This window comes from Narcine bancroftii, chromosome 6, assembly GCF_036971445.1.
Source record: "Narcine bancroftii isolate sNarBan1 chromosome 6, sNarBan1.hap1, whole genome shotgun sequence".
NCBI classification, from domain to species: domain Eukaryota; kingdom Metazoa; phylum Chordata; class Chondrichthyes; order Torpediniformes; family Narcinidae; genus Narcine; species Narcine bancroftii.
Genome location: NC_091474.1, coordinates 95,559,851 through 95,587,027, shown reverse-complemented (window position 1 = coordinate 95,587,027; position 27,177 = coordinate 95,559,851). Strand labels below are relative to the sequence as shown.

Sequence of the window (27,177 nt, the reverse complement as noted above, 5' to 3'; positions counted from 1 at the left end):
TTCCATATAAAACAGAGATTAGTAAGACCATCTTTAGCCAGAGGGTCATGGATCTGTGGAACTCTCTGCCACATACAGCAGTGGAAGCCAGATCACTGGGAGTATTTAAATAAGAAATAGACAAGTATCTTATTAGTGAAGTCATCAAGGGATATGGGGGAAAGGCCGGAAATTGGAACTAGTGTAGAGTAGCTTAGTGTAGATTTATGGAACAGACTCGATGGGCCTAGTGGCCTGCATCTGTCCCTTTGTCTTGTGATCTTGTGACCAGGATGGAGGGGGTCCTCTATGATGTTGGCTGCCTTTGTGCAACCAGCTAAAAGGAAAATAGAACATGATGTATTGAGCAGAAGACAGCAGGCTGGTGTTTGTGACCTTTCAACGCACGCTGTGATTTACACACTTAAATGTTTACATCAGGCTGTAGTAAATACATCTGAGGATCACATAGCGGGCATGTGTGTGTGAGTCACCAGGCAGTGATTGAGACCACATCTCAAGTGTTGGATGATAACACTTCCAATTGCTGTATCCGACTCTCAGGACCCATGCATTCCCGCCTCCCTGACTCAATAAACATGTCCACAGAGCAAAGTGCGAGCAGGTTTTGCTTTTGCCAAGTCCTCTGTGCTGCCAGAATGGGAAGGCTGACCCTCTCCACCTGCTGAAACGTGGCAGAGCACTTTTCTTTTTCAATGGAGTCTGGAGCCGGTTAGATTTAATTAGCACCGAGAGTAAGCTGGTAAAGAAAGAGAACAGTGAAGAGAGAGCGCAGGAACCTAGGGGATGAGACCATATTAGAGATAGCTGAGCATATTTGTATATAACCTGCAGGAAAGCAAATGGATCTTTCTCATTTTTGGAAATCTTTACTTCTCTCTGGTTCCATCTCTTCTTTCCCTCCTCCCCACACCACCACATCTCCCTCTAGTTGTCTTTCCAGTTCTCCTATCTGCTGTCTAATGCCTCTCCCCATTTTCTGTCCCCCTTCATATACTTTCTGACATCCTGTTTTACTTGACTCTGGATAAATGACCTTTATCCAAGCCGTTGACTGACCGCTTTTCTCCACAGATGCTGCCTGACCCTCCAACTCCTCATTGTTTGCCCAAGATTCCACCATTGGGAGTGTTTATGTTTCTGAAGTCAACAGAATGTTGACCTTTGTAGTGGACAGTACAATAAAAATGTGCTGGAGAAACTCAGCCAGCCATGCAGCTTCCAGAGGAAGCAAAGGGTAACCAGGCTTGGGGCCTTCATCAGTATAACTCATCCAATAATGAATGAACTCTTGAATCTGGGGAGGATGATCCTGATTCAAGATTCTTTCATTCGCATGTAATAAAACAGAAAATATAATATTACGTGGAATTTCCTTTATGCTGTAAGGCAGATAAAGAATCGCTATTAGTGTCACCTGATGCCAGTTTCAATAAAAGAAAGAGAAGCAAAAGAGAGTTCCTCAGAGATGCTGTCTCCCACACCTTCTGTAGCTGCGTAGACTCCTGTTCATTTTATTAGCGACCCGAGCTCCAGATCCATCCCTCCAACATGATCAGGAAACCTTAAGAGCCTGAGGACCTTCAGGAATCTTCTTGCCCTCAGCACCCCCTCTAATCCCACTTCAGACACCTGGGTCCCATCAGCCAGTCTGCGGCAGCCTGCGGCCTTTCGGAGTCTTTCAGCTGCAAGGTGCCTGTGGCCCTCAGCTGCTGAGTCCCTCTCTGGTTCATTGCCATGGTCACCGTCCTATGCGTATGTCTCCTCTGCTTCTCCTTCTCAATGAGGGGAAGGGTCTTCTGCCCAGAGGCTGCAACCTCTGGGGCTGTTTCCCAGCACAGACCTTAAATTTTGACACTGGTGGGCATGTGGTGTTGGAACTATTCCTTGCATAGTCCTGCATAGCAGGTATCAATATGTACTTGACAGCCTCGTGTGCAGTACCCATGAGGTAACTCAGTAAAGTTCTGGGCTGATTTACCGGTACCTCTTTCTCCTTCCAAGCCTCATGACAGTTCCATCAACTCTACCAAGGTCCTGCTTGTGTGCAGAAGCCATATGAAGCCCACACTGTTACTCATCACTGACTCATCACCATTCTCGAGGTTTACAACGCCCAAGGTGTGTTCCATCACGCAACCTGAGGGGATCTGTTTGTGAATGTGAAATGAACGTTTTATTAGAAATGCAGAGTGAGACCATTTTTTCCATCCATGTATGATGAGTGACTGCTTTGTGATGGTGCAGCTGTACTTAAAGTGTATATGTTCATTCACTGCAAGGTATTATTCAGCATGGCTGGGTGTTTACCCTCGGAAGTATCATTGAGTTTCACTGAGCACTGTGAAATCAAAACGTTGTCAAAGATAGATCATTCCTGCAGGCAAAATGAATGAATGTTGGACCTCCTTCTTTCACATGAAATTGAACAAGGGTGCGTATGGAGAACATTTAAAGAACTTTGGAATAAATGGTCTTGCATTAAACAATGTGTTTGGCTTGGTAGCTAATGGTGATATTCTTCATAACCATTCATTTTTCTCCTGGCCCTTCAATTTCTTTAAGCTTATCTTGCCTCAGTTTGCACATCACATTCCAAACCCTGAAATTTTCACCACTTTATTGAAGGAAATGTGATACCAGCCTCTATAAAATGATACAGTGGGCAAAGAATTGCTGGAGGACCCAGCAGGTGTTCATGGATAGAAATAGCCAATCACCGTTTCAGATTGGGACCCTTTGTCAGAATAGAGATCGTGAAGTTACATATTGAAACACGATCAATTACATCAAGATGCCGAGACTGAAGGCTTTTATTTACAAGAGGTGGACAGCGACCCTGTATTGGCCGCTCACACTGACCCGAACTCCAACTGGGGGCAGGACAGCCTTTATGGGGAAAAAAGGGGGGAGGAATCACGAGCCAGCCAGTGAGAGCAGGGTCAACCCGGAAAGGTCCTGACATTTACACTTGACAAATATACACAATAATGGTTTCACCACACGTATACAATGGGGAACAAAGCTGAGGGAGGGGTCCAGGTGTAGATGACAGAAGGAAAGGGAGATTGAGAGACAATGGAGAGAGAATCTTTTTGGAAGGGGTTGGGAAAAGCAGTTATCCATACGAAATAAAAGGCAGTCGGTGTTTCGGGCCTGAGCCCTTCTTCGTGAGTGATGAAAATCAGGGGGATGAAAATTGTAAGGTGGGGGAGGGGGTTCTGAGGCGAGAGGATGGGGAGGAGGAGCATGGGCTAACAGGTGAGAGATTACGGGCAGGAGTGTAGGAGGGAAAGAAGCTGAGGTGATATGGAGAGAGGGCAGAAGACTAAGCAGGGTAGCTCGCTGATAGGAGGAGGAAGGGACTGGGGAGCTGGAGAAGGAGAGACGGGTAGGGAAAGAGCGAGTGACTGGGGGAGGGGGTTAACAGATATTGGAGGCTGATATTGGCACTTTCTGATTGGAGACAACTTGTAACTTCCTATTGGATGCTGTGTGACCTGCTGATTTTTCCAGCACTTTAATGCACTACACCAAACCCCCACCATCTACAGATGTTCTTGTTTAATGAAATATCTTCTTCAATGGGTTACAAAGATTGCAGTGGGGACATTATGAAAGGTCAACATTTCAACAGAAACTTTTGTCTTTAAGAATCATAGGAGTCTTGCGGCAGAGATGGGAATAATTTGGCCCATCTCATTAATGTTGTCTCACACTGGAGCAGCCATTCTCAACCTTTTTTCAGCAATGGCCCCCTCTGCTCAAAGCTTATGGGACCCCTTCCCTGGGAAGCAGTTGTTTAAATTAAGACCTAAACATCTAGCCCGTGCTGCCCAGTTACAGCCAACTGGCTGACAACCCAGTACGTTTTAAAGGGTGGGAAGAAACTGGAAGAAACCCATGCGGACATGGGGAGAACAGAGCGCTGGATTCAAACACCAGATGCTGACGCTGTAACAGTGCTGGCCTAATCGTTTTGCTACCCGTCACCCTGTATTTCTCTCCTACCGACTAAATAAAAAAAGACTTTATGATTTCAGTCCCCGGTCCCCCTTTAAATGTGCTGTTGTCCTCAGGGGGCTGTATGGCCCCTTTGAGAATGGATACATAGAACATTTCCCTGAGTCTTGTTCCTCCTCGCTTTTCCCAAATGGATTCCCTCTAATGCAAATCTAATTTGGCTCCCATTGGGGAAAACAGGATTTCAAGAACACAAGAAAATTGTTGTTCAGTTTCTGAAAAAGATCATATGAAAAGCGTGGAACAATTTGACGTGGAAGGCTGGGGATCAGGATGCACGCCAGTTATGGCAGGGCATGAAAGCCATTACAGCCTACAAAGTGAGGGTGAACACTATAGATGGGTGTGATACTTCATTACCCGATGTGCTGAACACCTTCTCTGCCTGCTTTGAGAAGGAGAACCAACAGTGCCTACTAAAAAAGGCTGAGGACCCTGTGATGTCTGTCTTGGAGGGTGACATCAGAACCTCATTCAAGAAGGCATCTTGTTTAATGACTGCATACCTGGCAGGGTACTGAACATTTGCGCCAGCCAACTATCTGGAGCATTCATGGACATTTTTAATCTCTCATTGCTGCAGTCAGAGGTTGCCACCTGCTTTAAAAAGGGCATCAGTCATCCCGGTACCCAAGAAGAGTAGTGTGACCTGCATCAATGACTACTGTCCAGTAACACTAACTTCTGCTGTGATGAAATGCTTTGAGAGGCTGGTCATGGCCAGAATTAACACGTACCTAAGCAAAGATCTGGACCCGCTGCAATTTGCCTATCGTCACAATCGCTCCACGGCAGATATCGCTGGTTCTCCACTCAGCTCTGGATCGCCTCGAAAACTGTAACTCATAAATAAGGCTGCTCTTCATCGACCACAGCTTGGCCTTCAATCCCATTATTCCCTCAGTGCTGGTTAAGAAGCTACAAACTCTAGGCCTTTGTACCCCCCTCTACAACTGGATCCTTGGTTTTCTCATCAGAAGACCACAGTCAGTACGAATTGGAAACAACGACTCCTCCTCACCGATCATCAACACAGGCGTACTCAAGGATGTGTGCTTAGCCCACTGCTCTACTCATTATTACACCAATGACTGCTATCTATATTTCCAGATGACACCACATTTGTCGGCAGAAACAAAAACGGCAATGAGGAAGTGTACAGAAGGGAGATAGATCAGGTAATGACAACAACCTTGCACTCAACATCAGAAATACCAAGGACGAAGTCAGGGAAACACGACCCAATCCTCATTGAGGTCTCAGTAGTAGAGAGGGTCAGGAACTTCAAATTCCTGGGTGTCGACATCTCTAAGGATCTTTCCTGGAGCCTTCATGTTGATGCAATCAACAAGAAGGCTCGCCAGCGGCTATACTTTGTGAAGTGATTGAGGAGATTCAGTGTGTCACCAAGACTCTCATAAACATCTACAGGTGTACCATGGAGAGCATTCTGGCTGGTTGCATCACTTCCTGGTACGGAGGCACCAACTCTCAAGACAAGATGAGAGTTGTTAACTCCGCCTGTGACATCATAGGCACCAGGCTTCACTCCATTGAGGACATCGACATGAAGCAGTCTTAAAAAAGCAACCTCTATCCTCAAAGACCTTCACTACCCAGGCCATGCCCTCTTCACTCGCCTACCACCAGGGAGAAAGGTACAGGAACCTAGAGATGAGCACTCAGCGGCACAAGAACAGCTTTTTCCCCACTGCCATCAGATTCCTGAATAATCAATGCATCAAAGACACTGCCTTACTTTTCGTGCGTAGCCGCGCGCTCCTCGAAAGAACAACACACTCACAAGTGTGGTTAGGTTAAGCTCTGTGTTTTATTGGGGCTCAAGCCTGACTTTTATACCTCTCGCGTTACTGCCGTTTGGCCCAATTGCTGACATAACAGCCCACATAACAAAAGCAGGATCCCCCATGCAGGTACCTTCTTGCATGACAACATCTTCTTCCCTGTGCTATGTCCCTGTCTATTGGCTGGGCAGCAGGGCCAGCACCATTTTGGGGTCGCTGGACCTTACCCTATCCTTGCCGTTCGTCCGCTGGTTTGTTTTCTAGGGCCAGTGCCACTGCGCAGTCTGCTGGCTTTTGATCGCCACAGCGGTGGGCCGCCACACGTGCACTGTTACTTTAAATTTTTTATATGTTATTCTTGTAAGATAGTTCATAAAATATGAATGTTTACTCAGTGACGCTGCCGCAAAAGACCAAATTTCATGACTTGTTCATGACAATAAAATTCTGATTCTGGCGGTCCTTTATCAAGACTATATATGTTCAAAAATAGGTTTCTGCCTTTTAGTTAAATCACTGCACCCTTAGTAATTTGTGTACTTCATAACTGCGAGGTTGGAGGTTGTTGGGATAAGGGGAGAGATGACTCAAGTTTATTGATCTTGATGCCACCCATCGACCCTGTGCTGTGGCTTTGAAGAGGTCGATACAATCAATCCCATCGCTCTGCTCTATCCTATAGTCCTGTATATTCATTTCTTCTCTTGAAAGATATTGGATCAGCTTCCATTATTCTCTTAGTGTCTTGGACTGTTCTCTCTGACAATTTGCAGAGTATCGAATGTTGTATCAACTGGGATTAGTTGGCAGGATGTATCTGGTAATGACAGCACTGAGCATGGCGAGGATATGTTTTGATCATTGCGATTACTTATCATGTTAGGCACTCTGTTTCTTCACTACTTATTGGCATTCTATTCATATTCCTTGATCAGCTTGGTTAAAAAATCCATTGTGCTTGATAGTCTGACAGAATTAGAAGGGAATTAGCATGGAAGTGGTATCAAAGGAAGTCCTTGAAGTCCAAGTCTAAACCCACACTACCAACTAATGCCCAAGTTACACAAGAAAGTCTGCAGATGCTGTGCTCTAGTGCAATGCACAAATGAGCTGGAGACTCAGCAGGTCGTGCGTCATCCATGACAAGTAAAGGGCAATCAACGTTTTGGGTTTAGGGCCTTGGTCAGGTGTAAGTGAAAACAGTCAGGAGCCTGAATGAAAAGGTGAAGGGGTGGGGGGGGAGAAAGTGGGAGGCAGAGGAGAGAAGAAGGAGCAGGGGGAGGAATACAGGGTAACACGTGTGTTAGTCATAATTCTCCAGTTTCTAAACCTCACCCCCCATTTTTTTTTGCCTATCCCTTTGTCTTCTTTCTTCCAGCTCCCTACCCCTTTTCCTTCTCCTATCCTCTGCCCTCTCCCCCTCACTTCTCAGTTTCTTCCTCTGTAATTCTCACGTGACCTCTTTCTTACCTGTTAGCTTGTGCTGCTCCCCCTGCCCCCCCCCCCCCCCCTCCGCCGCCCCTCTGGTCACCTGCCTATTTTTTGCTTCTACCTGACGAAAGGCTCAGGCCCGAAATGTTGCTGAGCTTTTACTTTCTATGGATGCTGCATGACTTCATTTTCTCTAGTCCATTAAGATGTAATATCTGCCCTGTGGATACTTACTCCCACCACCAATAATCTCCAAGCTCTGCTATAGGGCACACGTTTGTGTCTTTTTCGAACCTTGCAAAAATAAAAAAATCTATTTTCATTTTGGATTGCCTGTTATATTGAACCCAGGTCCTGGTGTGGTTGTGTTGTATCTGTGGAGGGAGGAGAGATTGAGCCATTTCTGTTTCTGGATGGTTAGTAGGTTTTCGATTCACTTTCCCATTTTGCTCGGGTGTTTTTCTCGCGGCTGCCGTCTAAGCCTCCTGGACCAGTACCTCAATCAATGCAGGCCTTTGTTTCGACTTTCAGTCCCCGAGCATGGGGGCACTGAGAGCCTGGGAATGGAGGAAACAGAGCTGCCGCCCTCCTTTGAATCCTGGCTATGCTGATAGGCACACCAGCTGTGGTGAAGAGAGCTAACTCAGAAACAACTCCATACATCCTTTTCAGGGTCATGGGAACAGGGATGGACCTTCACATTTATTTACACTGACCCGTTTCTCCACTTGTTGGCATTTGCTTTATACTCAGTCATTTTGGCTAATAAATCCCCTGAGTATTGTTGCAAATCAACATCAAGGGGGTTGTTCAGGAATCCACCGCTCTCTGTGTAGGAGGAGAGTGCTTTCTGTCCCATTCCAGAAATTCATTTGGAAACCTGTGACCAGTGGTGTAGCATGGGGAGAGGCACTGGGACTTTAGCTGTTCTCCACACATCAGTAATCTGGAACTGACTGTGGGAGGCATGGTCTGTGACCACTTAAAATGTTCAATTTAAAAACATAGAATGGTAACAGACCCTTCCAGTCCATGAGCCCATGCCACCTAATTACACCCATGTGACCAAATTAACTCACTAGCCCTGTACGTATTTGGAACATGGGACGAAACTGGAGCACACGGTGGAGACCACACAGACCCAGGGAGAATGTACAAACTCTTTACAGATACTGCTGGATTCGAACCCAGGTCATTGGTGTGTAATAACATTGTGCTAACCGTACTGCCCATGTTGTGCATCATGTTCTATGGGACTAAAAGTTCACCCCTGCCTCCCAGGGATCCCACAATGCATTGCCTTGCATCAGAATGTGGGCCATTTTCTATGGGACGAGAGATTCATCCCTGCCTCTCAGGCAACCTATAATGCATTGCCTGCATCAGAAGGCGAGTCATGTTCCATGAGACGATAGGTTCACCCCTGCCTCTCATGCGTCCCAAGCACGGACTGTGTGCGGACACTGAATGATATGGGGGTCACTGGATAGAAAGTGAGGCACTCCCACCCAGCTCAAAGCTTCTGGGATTCTCCATTGCAATGTGATCATGGGCTGCCTGTGGCACTGGTGCAGTATCGCTGCATTGGTCGTCGCTTTTGCCTGACTTCCCTCAGTGTGGACTCCAGAAAGTCACCTTCTGTGCCTCGCCAGCAGGAGCTACTGCCAGCAGCGCCTGGCCCTTGTCAGAACTGACAGAGCCTGAGATCACCATCCCTCGTTCATCTAAAAATATGCAGTGAAACACTTGAGATACCTCGGGAATTTGTACTCTTGGAGCCCAGTGAGGGAGTGGAGAGCCTGACGGGACGAGGATCCTAATTAAAGAAACTGTGGGGGAGGAGTTCAGGTATTTAAAGCAGACAGCCAGGCTGTCACTCTCAAAGCCGCCACCTGATTGAAACCATAGAGATTGTGTGCAGGCCACATCGTTTTAAGAGTTGGGAACTGTACTGCAAAATCAAATCGGTGAAGGATTCTGGAAAACTGAGGAAATGTCTCCTTTAACTGAAAAACTAGAACCAAGGTAAAATGTGTCTTTGGTCATTTTTAAATACTTTTATATTAAAAAGCTTAAATTATTCTCTTTAAAATGAAAATCCTCATACAAAACATGGTTGTTGCATCTGGTTTTTTGGAGAGAGGAGAGCAGTTTGATTTTATTTCAGAAACGTAAGACGTAACATCAGCCATTTGTGGGTTTTGCGGTTTTCCATTATTTGACGTGTGTACAAAAACCAATAATTGGGCGTTGAGCAAGAACATCTGCTGAAGATTGTAGTGCAATATACTAAAGAAACTCAGCAGGCAGATCACACAAGATCCATATGAAGCAACGGGTAACCAATATCCCAGGCCCTTTGCCAAAATGCAAGCATAAAACAGACAGGCACCTGAAGAAAAGGGTGGAGAGGAGGGAAGAAGGGCCAGGGGGAGGAGCATAGGCCAAGGTGGATGTGGGTGGGAGGGCAGAAAAGAATAGATAAGGGGAGGGGATTGGTATCTGGATGGAGAGGGAAGGGGGTGGGGAGCTGGAGGACAGGAGACAGAGAGAGAGAGAGAGGGAGAGAGGGAGAGAGGGAAAGAGAGAGATGGGGCAGAGGCCCAGTGTAAACTGGAGCAGTCATTGGGCATGATGTGTTGGTCTGGTTGGATTTGAGCCCTGCTGCCTCTTCTGCTGGCTCTCCCAACCGAGAGGCTGACACGTTAAAGATTGAGCCATTGGAGGAAGGTGGGGAATGCCTGGCACTGACCGGTTTCCTGAATGGCAGCATTGACAGTGGCATGCTGTCACCCTGAGCTCAAGCTTCCAAATTTGGCAGAGGAATTGTGTTGTTGGCGTCATGCTCTGCAACAGAGAGCTAGCTGACATTCCTCTCATCTTGTGGAAGGAGTCATGCAGTCATTCTGTCTTTGAAGTATTAAAATAACTATGGCCTGACAGTGAAACATTGCCAGGGTCTGGGAAAGTGTGCGTTGTTTACTATTTCCGCAAGCCGCGTGGGTTGCTGGAACAACAACGGCAACCGCCTTGCAATTGAACTGCTCCTTTTACTGCGACATCAAGAGGTGGGACAAAAAAGATTTTTGGCTAAAGAAGTAGATCTTGCGGAATGCCTTAAAAGGAAGAAAGAGGGATGGAGGCCAAGAGCCCTGCTACCTGAAAGGGCAGAATGGGAGGGATAAGGATTGTGAGGGCAGAGGAGGTTCGAGAGGCAGGCAGTTTAACAACAGTGAAAGCTTCAGATGAGATATTACACTTCATGCCACTTCACCTGGAGCCAGTGTAGCAGGTGAGGGTGATTGGGGTGGCAAGTGTTTTGGATGAGGCTAAAGGTATATGGTTTCAGATGACCCTGATAATGGGGCTGGAATATAGACGCAGAAGGATGTCACATTTAGCAAGACACTATTACAGCATCAGTGATCTAAATTCGATTCTGACATAAGGAGTTGTAGATTCTCCAATGTCCAAGTGTTTCCTCCAGGCGCTCTGCTTTCCTCCCATTTTCCAAAGGTGTACGGGTTAGTAGGTAAATGGGTCACATGGGTGTTTATGGGCAGCGTGAAATCGTGGGCCAGAGGGACCTGTTACTGCGCTGTATCTCGACAAGTATAAAAAAAAATTAAAAGTGGCAATATTACACAACATTCGTTTTTGTCTGTTATAAGGCAAAATTGCCTGAAGTCAGAGAAAGAGAAGCAAAATAGAGTCCATGGATTCTCCTCCATCAACCCGAGCTCCAAATCCATACCTCTGACATGATCAGGAACGCTTCAGAGCCCCTCTCGCATCCCAGTTTTGATACCTGCTACCCCCTTCAGCCCATCTTGAGCCTGTCTCCAGCAGTCTACAGCCTGGTATGAATCCCTCGACCCGCAGTTGGCAGCAGCCTACCAGCCAGCATGGCTTCCTCACCTCGAGTTGCCAACAGCCCCACCGCTTGCGTGTTCTTCAGCCTCAGAGCCCTCCGCTGCCATGGTCACCGTCCCGTGGGTCGTCTCCTCTGCTTCTCCTCCTCAACCGGTGGGGGGAGGGGCAGGAGGTAGCCTCCTTGTTTTCTGGTGCCCTACTCCATTGCAATGTGATCATGGGCTGCCTGTGGCACTGGTGCAGTATCGCTGCACTGGTCGCCGCTTTTGCCTGACTTCCCTCAGTGTGGACTCCAGAAAGTCACCTTCTGCGCCTCGCCAGCAGGAGCTACTGCCAGCAGCGCCTGGCCCTCGTCAGAACTGACAGAGCCTGAGATCACCATCCCTTGTTCATCTAAAAATATGCAGTGAAACACTTGAGATACCTCGGGAATTTGTACTCTTGGAGCCCGGTGAGGGAGTGGAGAGCCTGACGGGACGAGGATCCTAATTAAAGAAACTGTGGGGGAGGAGTCCTCTGCTTCCCTCGAGTCTATTACCTCTCCTGGCTGCTGCCGATATAAGTGCAGCCATCATTGGCTCTATTTCAAGTACATTTAAAGGCTGTATGGAGCCATTGGCAGAATGGACTGGGAGGTTGGGCCCCGTGAGAGCGCCAGCGGCAGCACTGCCGTAACGTTAGTTGGTATCTATAGCTGGTGCCAAGGCAAGGTGTACCAGGGTACCAGCAGTGTGGGGGCTGAACTGGCAGGGAGAGGTACTGGTCACAGAGACCAATAAACCAGGGTCCGCTAAAAAGTAGGAGGTAAACAGACCTTTCTCAGTGTTCAGGGATGGAGGCGTGACTGGAACGTTCTGTCAGGACAGTGAGTGTAGAATGGAAGGCAGGTAGTTGACTGGGTAGGAGGTATCTGAGACATACATACTCCACTGAGAATGCAAGGTTCATAACTCAAGAGCTTGTTCTCTTTCCTGCAAATGTGGAGAAACACAGGTCTTGAGAACTGTGCCAGGACCCAGCGAGTCATATCTGAACATGCAGTTTGAACCCCTCAACCACACACCACCCTCCCCTCAACTGCACACCAACCACCCACCCACCCCACCACCCCAACTCTCCTTGCAAAGTGATTTTAAATTTAGACATACAGCACCTTAACAGGCCCTTTTGGCCCATGAGCCTGTGCCCCCCTCCAAATACCCTAATTAATCTATAACCCTTGTACGTTTGAACGATGGGAGGAAACTGGTGCACCCGGAGGAAACCCATGCAGACATGGGGAGAACGTGCAAACTCCTTACAGACAGCACGGGATACGAACCCGGGTCGCTGTTGCCATTATAGCGATGCACTAACCTCTTCTCTTTTGGAAGTGATTACTAATCTTGACGACCTTTTCTCTGATGTTGATGATTGTTTCCTCTTTCCAGTGGATTCTGGGACCTGTGTTTGGTGGAAGACGATGGGAATGGGAGAGGATTATGGTTTTGCAGCAGGATCATTGTAGATTTCAGATTTATGGTCAGAGTACATGCATGACATCACATATAACCCTGAGATTCTTTTTCCTGCAGGTGAGGCAAAATCATCACTTATTAGTAGTTCAAAAAAACCTCGTCACAATTACACATGAGAACAAATAAATAAATGTAGACTAATGACTGAGCAATACAAAGAGGAAAAAAAAGCAAACTAAAGTCTTAAATGAGTCCCTGATTGGGTTTGCCAGTGAGGAGCCTGATGGTGGAGGGGTAGCAGTTGTTCCCGGACCAAGTGGGGCGAGTCTTGTGGCAGCTACACCTCTTTCCTATTGGCAGCAGCGAGAACAGAGTGGGTGTTCGTGATTGCTGCTGCTCTCCGATGGCAGCGTTCCCCATAGGTGTCCTTGATGGTGGGAAAGTCATTTGCCAGTGATGTCCTGGGTCGCATCCACTATCTTTTGCAGGGCTTTACGCTCGGAGGTTTTGGTGTTCCCTTTTCAGATCGTCATGCAGCTTCCACCAGGGTAGGTTTGTAAAATATGGGCAGTGAATCCTGGACAGTGGCAGTGAATTCTCTTCATCTAAGACATTTCATCAAAGTTTGCATTAATGTATTAATTTTTTCTTGCAAATGGGGTGAATTTGATGAAGTTTTTTCTGTTTACCATCAAGCATAGAAATATATCCTTGATGAATAACAGGATAAGAACCTCCTTCAGTTCCGAGTTGCAGCTTCGGCAAAGACCCCTAAGGCTAAAAGATGAAAGATCCACCCAGAAAGCTAGAACCTTGGCTTGTATCAGCCTACAAAATGATCACATCATAATTGGAGTTTTATTTACTCTCTTTAAACATTTCCTAGTTTCCTGAAGAGTTTCTTACAGTTTAAGCAAATGGAAGGTAATAGCCTTAGTAGGAGGTGAGGGTTGATGGGATTGGAGCCTGGGAAACAAATTATGTTTAAGGTACTCCGATAAACAGCACTCTTTTCGTGCGAAGTGAACCCTGCCTTGATTTTACATGTTTAGGGGCAGCAATAACAATACTGTTATTTGAAATACCTGGATTTCAAATCGCCGTTGTCTGTACCTTCTCCCAGTGTCTCCCATGAGTTTCCTCTGGGTGCTGCGGTTTCCTCCTACTTTGCAAAGATGTACGGGGTTAACAGGTTAATTGGTCACTTTGGTGCATTGGGGCAGGACGGACTTGTGGGCTGGAAGGACCTGTCACTGTGCTGTGTCTAAAGTTTTAAAAAATCAGAGATACTTGGCACCCTTCTGCTGAATCTCTCTCTCTCTCTCTCCTTTGTTGCTACAATCCTCGGAGTCCAAAAGGGTGCTCAGTTCGAGTATTTTGATGACATGACGTCATACGTGAGACTCACTATCATTCCACAAAATCCCTGAAGGCTTGCAATGTCTCATGACAATGTTATAGTGTGCAAAGCCAACATAGTTACATTCCTCACAGAATCCTTTACTTGTTCATCCATTTTAAATCTGAGGCCACTTTTCCGCACCTTTTAAGGAATTGACAGCAGCTGCATGATGTATTGGAAAAGATGATTCTTCAGCAACTGGATTGTAGGCTGATTATAACATCAGTTCAACACTCAATCATTCAAAACACTCTCCAATTCAATATAGATTTAGGGTTAAGTTTTATCACAAACACAATGACCCTCACTCGGGTGCAGTCCTACACACACTGACCCTCACTTGGGTGCAGTCCTACACACAGTGACCCTCTCTGGGGGATGGGTCCCACACACTGACCCTCACTGGAGGAAGGTCCCACACTCATTGATCATCACTGCGGGACAGGTCTCACACACATGTTGACCCTCACTAGGGTTCAGTTCTACATACGTTGACCATCACTGTGGAACAGTCACACATGCATTTACCCTCACTGGGGGTGGTTCCACAAATTCTGACTCACTCTGGGGGAACGCCCTGACCTTTACTGAAGGACAGTCCTGCACCCATTGACCCTCAGAGGTGAACAAGTCCCACACACACTGATTCTCAATGGGGGATGACCTCATGCACACTGACCCTCACTGGGGGATAGTCCCATGCACTGACCATTGCTGGAGGATGGGTGTGTGTGGATGTAGTTGTTGTCTACTTTCCAGATCAGGCCATGGTTTGGTCCTGTTGGGTTGTGACCACGCCCACAGTGCTGTCAGGGTGTGTGCTGCCACTTGGTAAATCCATTGGAATGTGGAGAAATGTTGAATTAAGTTTGTTTCTATTCCAACTGAGTTTGTTCCAACGTTCCCGCAGATCTCAATATCCAGGGATTTGGAGATGATTCCCACACCATCAGATCGGAATGATCTGATTTTGTGAATACACCTTGCTGTTTGTGGCCACTTGCTCTGTGCAATTTGGGGTCCACGTTCTCTGCATTGCATTGGAAGAGTCCTCCTGTTGTACCTCAGCTCTGACATATAGTTGAGGATGACTGCATCACTCAGGTATTCATTTTCAAGGCATGTTCCATGACCTGTGGGACAAAGGAGACGAGTAGTTCTGTTGGATGGTTTCACACAAGGCTTTGTTGTCCCAGCTCTCAATCTTGCTTGGGCAGTGGTGAGAAGACCCTCCCTGTTCAAGCTCTGTCTCAATTCCCCACCACATGATGCCCTTGAGGGGTTGTGGGGTGAATGAGACCACAGTGCATCTCCTTCTAGCAGCGTGTGTTTTCCCAGAGGTCTGGAAATCTTTGTTGAGGTTCCTCCTAAACAGCTCCCAAGACCCAGAATGGGGCAAACAGCCACTGCTGCCAGAAGCTGAGTTGCTTGCTCTTGTCCTGCCCGAGACCTGGCCATGACCGAAACACTGAGTTCCTCCAAGGAAGGAGGCTATTTGAGACATCAAGTTCGTACTGACTTCATGCAAGAACAATCCAGCTTGTCCTACTGCTCCACCCTTTCCCTACAGCCCTTTTCCCTGGCTGTGTGGGATTAGAACCAAGGTCTCAGTCTCATGATTCTGGACTGAGGAATTTTTGGATCAGGCTTCAAGGGACAAATGGCTTCCTCTTGAACCTATTTTTCTATGGAACATATCCAATTCTCGTTTGAGTTCAAGTTCATTATCATCTGACTGTATCTATACAACCTGATGAAACAGTATTTCTTTGGATACATACAGACACAAATCACAGCACATTATAATCACATATATAAATAAAGATATTATTTTAAATAAATATATATATGAATAATGAATTATTGTTATGGATACTGTTCATCCATTTCACACCCTGCAGGAAAAAGCTATTTCCCACCCTGACAGTCCTGATTTTGATGCTCCTGTACCTCCTTCCTGATGGTACTGGGTCAAAGATACTGTGTGCTGGATGGAAAAGGTCCTCAATAATTCTTTGAACCCTACTTAAGCAATGCTCTGGGTGAATGTCATCACTAGAGAAAAGGGAGACCCCAATAATCTATTCGGCCGTTTTGATGGTTCTTAATATTGATTTATGGTTTGCAGCTACCAAACCACACGATGATTTAGCCAGACAAGACACCCACCGTGGTGCTCCTGTAAAATGTGGTCAAGATGGGGCCTTGCCCTCTTTAATCTTAGGAAGCTCCAGACTCCAACCACTCACTTTATAAAAGATAAAATCCACGTGTCGTTTATGTCAGGGATTTTCAGTCTTTGTGACTTCTGCCAGTTAGGTCATGTCTGCGCTCCTTCCCCTTATACCCTGCAAAAGAGGCATTGTGGAAAACCTCGGAGCTGGGAAGGACCAGAATGTTTTGGGTTCTGAGCACGAGAGTTAATTGAAGAACAGTAGTTCAATACAAACTGTACCCTTCCCATGAGAGCTGTGATACGCCAGTGTAATAAAATACTGAAGTCTGTAGATTGTAGTAAAAACACACAAAAATGCTGGAGGAACTCAAAGAGTCCAAAGGAGGTAAAGATATATTACTGACGTTTTGGGCCCGAGCCCTTCTTCAAGCAATAAATAAAGAACAGGAAGGTGTCAGATGCCTTCCTGTTCTTTGCTTGAAGAAGGGCTCAGAACCAAAGCGCCGGTGATATATCTTTACCTCCTACGGATGCTGTGAGACCGGCTGAGATCCTCCAGCATCTCTGTGCGTTTTTACACCAGCGGAGACTCAACTTGTGCCTGTGTTTGGGTCAAGAACAGTGCTTCAAGAAGGGAGGTAGGAAGGTTCGATGCTGTGCAAGCTCATCGCCAATCGTTAAGTAATGCAAGGGTGCACATCTTTGGATTGCGGATTGAAGCAATCCCAAAAAAAGATCCAATTCAGGTGATTAATGTCATTCAAGGAGAGCAGAGGGGCAAAGAAATGGAACTGTAACAGCCTGCCCATATTGCCCATGGTTTGTTTTCAAACTACAATGCTCTGTTAGGTATCATAGTAAATTGGTAGGGCACTGAGGAGTATAGTAGAATAGAATAGAATGGTAAGAATACAGATACGTAATTCCTGGAATGTGGTGTCACAGGTAGATAGGGCCATGAAGAAAGCTTTTGGGATCTTGGCCTTCATAAATCAAAGTATTGAGTACGGGAGTTGGGATATTATGATAAAGTTGTATCAAGCATTGGTGAGGCCAGAACTGCTATCAATAAGATTGAAAGAGAGCAGAGAAGATTTACTAGGATGTTGCCGTAACTTCACGAACTGAGATACAGAGAAAGGTTAAACAGGTTTGGATTTTATTCCCTGGAGCAAAGAAGAATGAGGGGAGATTAATAGAGGTATACAAAGTTATGAGGGGTGTAGATAGGGTAAACGCAAGTAGGATTAGATGAGATCCAAACCAGAGGACACGAGTTAAGGCTAAACAGGGAAAGGCTGAAAGGAGAAAAGTTTAGGGGGAACTTCTTTACACAGGGAGAGTGGGAGTGTGGAATGGGTTTCCAGATGAAGTGGTGAATGTGAGCTCGATTTTAACATTTAAGGAAAATTTTGACAGGTGCAAGGATGGGAGGGGTATGGAGGATTATAGACTGGTGCAGGCCAGTGGGTGTTGGCAGAATAAGAGTTTGGGACAGAATAGAAAGGATAAAGGACCTGTTTTCTGTGCTGTTATTTCTAAAAGAACGGTGTCATTCTGGAACCCTGTTCCCTAAGAAGCTGCTGTCTCTGGGAATCAAGTTGAAAATTTCCACACTGGGAGAGTTGGATTTTTGTTTGGGCTGAAGTCAGCAGTGGATCTGGACCAAGGACTGCAGGGAATGGGAAGGCAATCAGCGGCATCCCAGCTGAAGAGTGGAGCAAGCCCAGGGGCTGCCTCCTTTTGCTATTGAAAGCCTCACCCATTCGTTCTGGCCTGCTTCAACCCCTGGTCTCATTCCCAAAAGAAGTCTCGAGGCATTTAATCTGTAAAGATATTAAAGCCATTCAGACATTGCTTGGCTTTGGACTATTGTTCCAATTAAGCTAGGCCTGTGCTTGACAGCCGAGTTCAATATACAGGAAGCAGAGTGTGGGGAAGAAACACTTGGGTCTGGTTTCGTGGCTGGAGCTTTGCACTGTGCACCTGATGTAATGCCAGGAACAGTCACCCTTCAGAGATTTCTAACGAACTACAGACACTGCCTTGCCTTCTCTTCCTTTGGCATTTATTCTTAAATGTAATTTACAGCAACATTTGCACCATGACCCAGCCACAAAACAAGAAATTTTGTGATCTGTTCAAGACCATAAATTCTGATTCTGGTTCTAATTCACTTTCAAATAGATCCAGGATGATATGGAGCCATACATTTTCTGATGATGATACTGCATTATAAGTTGGTCAGGTGGAATATTGTACGAGAGATCACTGCACTGATGGAAATTCTCTCTGATGGAAAATTTATCCCCTTCCTGTGCTTGCCCTGTATTCCTTTTTAAGTATGCTCTCCCATCCTTTCTCCAAAGCTGCAGAACATTCTACTCCCAACTCCATTTCCAATCAGGCCCTTGTGCTGTTGAGGTATTTATAAGGCACTGGTGAGACCTCATGTGGAGCATTGTGTGCAGTTTTGGGCTCCTCTTTAAGAAAAGATATGCTGATGTTGGAGAGGGTTCAGATGAGGTTCACAAAATCATTTCGGGAATGAAAGGGATACTTTGTGAGGAGCGATTGACAGCTCTTGGCCTGTGCTCATTGGAATTTAGGAAAATGAGAGGGGATCTCATTGAATGTTGAAAGGCATGGATAGTGTAAATGTAGAAAGGTTATTTCCCATGGTGAGAGAGTCAAGGACAAGAGGGCCCAACTTCAGGGTTGAAAGGACGTCTGCTTAGAACAGAGATGTGTAGGTATTTCTTCAGCTGGGGTGGGGGGGGGGGGTAAATCTGTGGAATTTGCTGTTGCAGGCTGTTGTGGAGACCAGGACAATAAGACAGAGTTCTTGATTAGCCAGGAAATCAAAGGTTATGGGGAGAAGGCCGGGCTGAGGGGGAAAATGATCAGCTCATGATCGAATGACAGGGCAGGCTTGACAGGACGAATAGCCTACTTCTGATGTCTTATGGGTTTACAGTATTGCCTTGGTGGCAAAGATCATGTGCTGAAGTTCCAATGTCAGACTGGCTTTTTAATGAATTACTGTGCTGGTAGAAGTGATTGTTGCGCTAATTTGACACGTCTGCTTGTTTGTATGTGAAACATCTGGCTTACCCAATAATGGTGCAAGAGCCTTGCAGAGTTGAACCACATGACCAGCTATTCTGGGGAAGAAATCCTAGTGATAGTCTAGATCTAGAACAGAGTTGCGGACCGGTACACGGTAGAAATGCTGCATTGCCCAGTTTATCCTTCTTTATAAATAAATAGACGGTGCATATAATTGGCGTTCTTCAGCATCATGTTGAGTGAATGGCAGGTAGATGCTTAAATAGTGTGGCCAAGTCCACCCGTAGGGTATTGCATTCAGTATGAGTTCTGGTCACCTCATTACAGGAAGGCCATGGAAGCTTTGAAGTGGGTGCAGAGGAGATTTACCAGGATGTTACCTGGAATGGAGAACATGTATGAAACAAGGTTGACGGAGCTAGGGCTCTTCTCTTTGAAGCGACCAAGAGTGAGAGGTGACTTAATAGAGGGGCTTAGATAGGGTGGACAGCCAGCACATTTTTTCCTGGAGCAACAATAACAAATACCAGAGTGTGATGTGCTATCGAGCAGAAAAGCAGACTCTAAAATACAAAGTCTGTTCAACAGGCTTTATTCCACACAAACTTCCACAGAGCTGGCTGTGAGTGTGGCTCTGCTGGCCCTGAGATCGACCTCGAGGGGCCAGATCTAGTTTATATCCCAGCAGATAATTGGCAGTCGACCAGATGGGGCTTGGTCCATTCAGGTCGGCTGATTGACAGCCGGCCAGGTGTGGCCTTGTCCTCCAGTGCTCTTCCTGCACGTACACAGGTTGCACCCTGCAGTCGGCTAGTGGTGTATCACCACACAGAGGACATCTGTTTAAGGTGAATGTTTAAGAAGAAAATTTAGGTTAGATGTCAGAGGTAAGTTTTACTCAGAATATTGTGTACCTGGAATGCTGTAAATGGAATCAGAATGAGGTTATTGTCATTAACATGTGTCAAAAAATTTGTTGTTTTGCGACAGCGGTATTGTGCATTACAGGTGTAAAATTTGCAATAAATTACATTTCCATTAATACACTATTTAAAAATAAATAATTTGTGGAAAAGAAGAGAAAAAAGTGAGGTGGTGTCTGTGGTTTATTTTGAGAAATCTGATGGCGGAGGGGAAGAAGCTGTTTTTGTACCATTGGGTGTTTGTCTTCAGGCTCTTGTACCTCCTTCCTGATGGTAGCAGAAAGGAGAGGACATGGCCTGGGAGGGTCCTTGATGGTAGAGGACGCTTTCTTAGGTCACCGGCTCTTAAAGATGTCCTTTTCCTGTCCTGTGCATTGGAGCCTCCATAACAGACAATGAAGCAATCAGTCAGAATGCTCTCCACCTATAGAAATTTACAAGAGTCTTTGGTGACAAACCTCCTCAAACTCCTTCTTCATGACATGATGGCCCCAGGATAAATCTTCAGAGATGTTGACTCACAGGAATTTGGTTCTTTGAAGGAGGGGAAGTTTTTTTTTTCTTTTACCCTTCCACTGTATTACCTCTTACCTGTTGGCCTGTATTCCTCCCCATTCCCCTTCCTCCCTCTCCCCCTGCCCGTCTCCCCACCTTTTTATTCAGCCTTTGGCTTATTTTTTCATGTACCTGATGAAAGGCCCAGGCTCAAAACATTGGTTACCCTTTATTTCCTTACAGATGTTACGTGACCTGCTCAATTGAACTTAGAACCGTGCCTGACATTATCTCTGATGTGTGATTGATTCATTGACTGTGAAAAGGTTGAGAAGCCTCTGGGTTAAAGCCCAAATATTGCATTGTTATTTGTTCACAATTGAAACATGGAGAGGGTTTCTGGCTGTTCTCTGTTGGGTCAAATGCCAAAGGTGGTGGGTGGCATTGACTGTGGTTGCTTTGTATTGCAGAGACAACGAGAGTCTTGAAGTTCACAAAGCAAGTGCAAGCGTCGCAATGAATTCAGGTATGTGCACAACTCACAACTAATACGAAGAACTGCCCTCATCCTTTGGATGGAAGGCATCCCAAGGGCTGCCAGCTGTTGAACTGACAGGGACAGCAGAGTTGGTCTTCATCCCCTCTTCATTCATTGCCTAGTCTGTTTGAAATGCACCAACAATCACTGGAATCTGGAGTGAACTGATTGGCCTTGAGTTCATTCATCAAGGAGCTAGGGACCAATATCATATTGTTAGCACAGTGTTTAATGTGGTACAGCCCATGAGCCCATTCTTCCCAAATATCTCAATTAACCTCTGACCCTGATGGGAGGAAACTGGAGCACCTGGAGGAAACCATGCAGATCCTGGGAGAATGTACAAACTCTTACAGATAGCATTGAATTCAAACTCGGATTGCTGGTGTTATAAGAGTGCGTAACTCCTTGATGGTAGAGGACGCTTTCTTAGGTAACCAGCTCTTAAAGATGTTCTTTTCCTGTCCTGTGCATTGGAACCTCCATAACAGACAATGAAGCAATCAGTCAGAATGCCATACTGCCCTTGAGAAGTCAAATGGAATGTTGGCCTTCATCACTGGAGGGACTGAATCCAGAACAGAACATTACTGCAAGCCCTTCAGCCTGCAATGTCATGCCAACCTACTCCACAATAATCCAACCCTTCCCTCCCTCAAACCCATAATCCTCTATTTTTCTTAGATCCATGTGTTCCTCTAAGAGGATTTTACATGTCCCATTGTACCAGTCTCCACCACTCCAGGCATTCACCACTCACTGTGTGTAAAAACAAACAACTTACCTCTGACATCTCCCCTACACTTTCCTTCCCTCACCTTAAACGGTTGCCCTCTGGAATTTGCAATTGTCACTCCCCAGAAGTTACGAGCAGGAAGGCCTGCTGCAACTATACACGGTTCTGGTGAGGCTGCACCTGGACGAAGGGCTCAGGCCCCAAAAGGTTGGCTAGCTATTTTTATCTTTGCTACGTCGCTTGCTGAGTTTCTCCAGTATTTTAGTGTAAACTACAATCACAGTGTCGACAAACTTTCTTGTTTGTAATACTGCGTGCAGTTCCAGTCTCCACACTTGAGAAAAGATACACTGGCTTTAGAGGCAGTTAACCAGATTGATTCTGGAGATGAGCATGTTAGTTAATTTTTAAAAACATTTTATTTACAATTTTAAATCATAGTTATAATATATCAATACAGACATTAAATAATTGAATAACACACCCCCAACCTCCTTCATCCACCCCACTAACACCCTCCCACCTCCCCTACCTACCTACAAAGAAAGAAAGGAGATCATCACTAAGAACAACTAAAATCTACTTTTTAGCTGTGGAAACCGAGACATCCACCGGAGTGGATTGGGAGATTAAAGAGTTTTTAAATATTGGCTCCATACTTTTACAAAAAAATGATATTTACCCTCAAATTATACGTTACCTTTTCTAAAGGAATACGGGATGTCATTTCAGCGTGCCATCTTTGCATTCCTAAAACCAAATCGGATTTTTAAATAATAGCCAAACATTTTTTTTTAGAAACAGCCAAAGCCAAACGTAAAAATTCAGTTTGGTAGATAGTCAATCTCAACTCTAAAATAATCGACTTAATATCCCCTTATAAAAATAACATTAAATCAAACAGTAAACTTACTTTTAATACTCAAGCATGTTAATTAATGAATAGAGATTAAGTCACCTCAAAACTTAGAAAACTGAGAAAGGAACATAAAATATATATAGAATTCTGAAAGAGATCAATAGAGGGAGGAAAGTCGTTTTCATTGGTAGGTGAGACCAGAACTAGGCATACGGTCTCAAAATTCAGGGGAATAGACTGAGGACGGAGATGAGGAAGAACTGCTTTTCCTTGAGAGTGGCGAATATGTGGAATTTTCTGCCCAAGGAAGCAATGGTGGCGACCTCAGGCGCAGATAGTGCTAATGGTGACTCTTTGTCTTACGTCAGGCAGAGGCAGCTTCATGTAATATTACATGCTCTGTACCATTACATGACAATAAAGGAATCTTGAATCATAAATTAAATATATTTAAGACAAGATGTTTGCATTGTAGGGGAATTAAGGGTCATGGGGAAAAGGTAGGGTGATGGAAATGAGTTCGTTGTCAGAACAGCCGTGATCTTATTGAATGGCAGAGCAGGCTCGATGGGCCAGATTTGTGCGTGTTTCTTATTGTTGGACTGGCAGTGCATATACACCCCTGAACCTGCACATTGAGAACTGGAGCATACAAACTCCTTACAGACTGGCGGATCCAACCCAAGTCACTGGCCCTGTTGTAGCTAACAACTATGCCACTGTGCCATTTGTAGTTTAAAAATAATTTCCACATGTAAAAATTGAATTCGGGGGAGTCACGTGATGGAGTAGTGGCCGGACGGTGAACTCCAGCCCTCTCCAGAAAAGTCGGGAAAAACAAAGGAAAACACAAAGGCACAGAAATAAAAGTTACAGAAAAGTGAGTATAAAGGTGGAAAGAAGATGGCGACAAAAAAAGAAAAATCGAAAGCAATGGTAAGAAGAGAGGAAGAGAAGACAAAGGAGGAAAAAGGTGAAGGCCTTACCTGTCCGAAGAGGCCCGCTGCAGAGAGAGAAACCCGCTCCCTCAGGTCGGTAAATAATGGACTACAAAAATGGCTCGCTGAGCCGAGTAGAAGTGCGCGATGCGCATGAAAAAAAACACACCGACGGGAGGGGGGACCAGCTGGAGAGTCGATCTCCACAGCCGGCAACGACAGCTGCAGAACACCTGCAGCAAGAAGAGACCACAAAAGACAATAGAAACAAGAAAGAAGAGAAGGAAAGGGCAACAAAGAAACAACAGATGGCCAACCCAGAGGAAGAAGAAGAGGAAGAGGAAGAGTACAGTGAAATAGAAGGCAAGATAAAGGAGGTACTTTCTCTTATTAAAGGATACATGGAGTCATTTAAAGAATGGCAAACACAGGAATTTAATGATTTAAGAAAAAGAATAAACAACACAGAAGAGAAAATGAATAAAATAGAGATGACCTTAACAGAAATGGGAAAGAAAATGGACAAGATGGAAGAGCGGGCAGTAGCAGCAGAAATGGAGGTAGAAGACTTAAAAAAGAAATTGGAGGAATCTAATAAAAAAACTAAAGAGACACAAGAACTACTAGCTCAAAAAATAGATACAATGGAAAACTATAACAGAAGAAATAACATAAAGATAGTGGGCCTTAAGGAAGATGAAGAAGGCAAGAATATGAGGGAGTTTATAAAAGATTGGATCCCTAAGACCCTAGGATGTCCAGAACTACAGCAAGAAATGGAAATAGAAAGGGCACATAGAGTATTGGCCTCTAAACCACAACCACAACAAAAACCAAGATCTATTGTAGTAAAATTCCTAAGATATACGACAAGAGAAAAGGTACTGGAGAAGACAATGGAAAAAGTAAGAGAGGGCAACAAACCACTGGAGTATAAAGGGCAAAAAATCTTCATTTATCCAGATATAAGTTTTGAACTCCTAAAGAAGAGAAAAGAGTTCAATACAGCAAAGGCGATTTTATGGAAGAAAGGGTATAAATTTATACTAAAGCATCCAGCGGTATTGAAAATATTTATTCCAGGACAACAAAACAGACTATTCTCGGATCCAGAAGAAGCACGAAAATTTGCAGAACAATTACAAAAATAGACTGAGGGAGGAAGACGGGTAATGAGAGTAAAAATGATCACGATTGATATGTATGTGGGTAAAGACAAAAATAGACTGAGGGATGAAGACGGGTAATGAGAGTAAAAATGATCACGATTGATATGTATGCGGGTAAAGAGGTATAAGAGTGAATAGAGACAATGTGCACACGTGAATGTATCTGTACTTAGAGGAAAATATAGATAGTATAGACAAGAATTAATAAGGGAAGGTAATGGAATAGAGAGAATAAGGAGGGAATTAAAAGAGTGACCTTTGTGACATATGAAAAGTGAAATCTTTTCTGGGGGGGGCGGGGTGGGGGGAAATAGCGGTCACTGCAAAATCAGTTGACGCTTGCGAGTGGATTCGCAAATCCAAATGGAGAGGGGAGATGTGGTTGTCCGACAAGGGATAAAGGACAACTCAGGAGGGGAAGGGGAGATTGGGGATAAATAAGATAGAAATAGGAGAATAAGGAAAATGTTGGATGTTGTAGGAATGTTGACTTATAAAGAGTTGAAAATAAGAAAACGGAAATGGAAAAGGAGGAAAGGTAATGATGGAAAAACGGAAAGAGAAGATAAACAAAATATAAAAGAGCTACGCTGAACTATATGACTTTAAATATTAATGGAATACATAACCAAATTAAAAGGAAGAAACTACTAAATTTAAATGAATAAATGTATTCCATTAGAAAAAATAACATATAGGTTAAGAAATAATATTGAAATATTCGAACAAGTATGGGAGCCTTACATTAAATACAATAGCGAAAACCTACCGGGGACAAACATTACCTAAGTTGATGGAAGGAGAAGGAAAGAAAAGAATGGACTCAGTAGAATTTCTGGTGTATTTTTGTTGAATGACAACATTGTCTGACTGGCTTAATGCAAACTAGATTGTATACCTAAAATGGATGAGAGGGGGGGTGTGGGTGGGGTGGCTTGGGAGGAGGGAGGGGTGGGGGGGAGAAAAAGTCACTGTATATGTGTGAAAAAGAAATAGTGTATATCATGGCTAATGTGATTTATGGTGTGAAAAATAAAAAATTTTAAAAAAAATTGAATTCAAATTGGCTTTATACTCTAAATTTATTATCCCAGGGAGTTACATGCGGTTACACCACTGTCCCTGATGCTGCTATCAAGTCAAGTTTATTGTCATCTGATTGTACAAGTACAACTCGATGATGCAACGTTTTCCGGTCCTCGGTGCAAAACTCGCAGACACACAACTGGACATAGCACACACACACAGACAAACTGTACATATGTAGGACAGGTATTTCATCTGTGCAAATAAATATTGTTTCATGAATATGAGAGTCCCAGATGGTCAGTGTGAACAGTTCCTTTGGTCATTCAGCCTTCTCACTGAAGCTGATCCTCTGATCCTCCTGTGTCTCTTCCCCTCTGGAAGCAGCTGAAGGATGCTGTGTGCGGGGTTCTCAATAATTTTGCGCACCCTCTTCAGATAATGATCCCGGTAGATCATGTCGATGCGGGGGTGGGAGGGAGGAGAGATTTCAGTCCTTTGCAGGCAGAGGAGAAGAGTTTTGCTCTCAGAAGGGAGGGTGTGAAATAGAGAGAGGAGTCACAGAAATTATTTCCAGAAGGACAAAGCTGGCAAACTTTGGAAGGCTGCCTGATCAAAGGAAAAGACTGGCGGTGTGAAAGGTGACCTGAAAGAAAGAGGATCATCTGGAGAACCCTGAAGGGGGCAAATTTCATCAACAAGACTGATTGAGAAGGAATCAGTTGAGGATGTCCTGGAAAAGGAATCTCTCTCTGAAAACCAGCAAGAACCCTCCTGAGTGGTAACCATTTGCCTCTTAAGCACCAAAGACTGGTGAACTTTGTTAATGTTAACTTGTGTGCACAGTACAAGAATTCTCTGCAACCAGTGAGATTGGACTGTGATCCAAAGAACTTTTCTAATCTTAAATATACATTACACACACCTGCGCTTAGTATTAAAGGGGGGATTAAGTAGGTTAGGTAGGTTAAGTAATAAGTTAAAATTTAATTCTCTTTTTTTCATTCAATTATAATTAAAAACTACTTTAGTTTAAGTAACCCTGTGTTGTGGTGCATATCTATTGCTGCTGGTTTTTGGGGTCCTCTGGACTCCGCAACTGAGGACTTTCAAAGGTGAAATTTTGAGTATAGAGTTTGTATGTTCCTGTCAGGATTTAAGGCACAGTTAGCAGGCAGAGGGAACCTTGGGTTTTAGAGGGATGTTAGGGATCTGATTCGGAAGAAGAGAGAGGAGTAGAGCAAGTGTAGGCAACCT

At 44.8% G+C, this 27,177-nt stretch overlaps 1 protein-coding gene across 26 annotated transcripts in view; it reads left to right on the top strand.

The window, feature by feature from the left end:
* Positions 1-27,177, top strand: part of LOC138736376 (sorbin and SH3 domain-containing protein 1) — a 222,825-nt gene that overhangs the window by 64,348 nt on the left and 131,300 nt on the right. For 25 of the 26 annotated variants that reach the window (XM_069885793.1, XM_069885801.1, XM_069885814.1 and 22 more), the window contains exons 1-2: positions 9,157-9,284; positions 21,125-21,180. In XM_069885793.1, the coding sequence (XP_069741894.1) occupies positions 9,253-9,284; positions 21,125-21,180 (88 nt within the window). In that variant the 5' untranslated portion in view covers positions 9,157-9,252. Of the gene's footprint in view, positions 1-9,156; positions 9,285-21,124; positions 21,181-27,177 lie in introns of those variants that run through there. The other variant, XM_069885797.1, reaches the window with a different exon arrangement.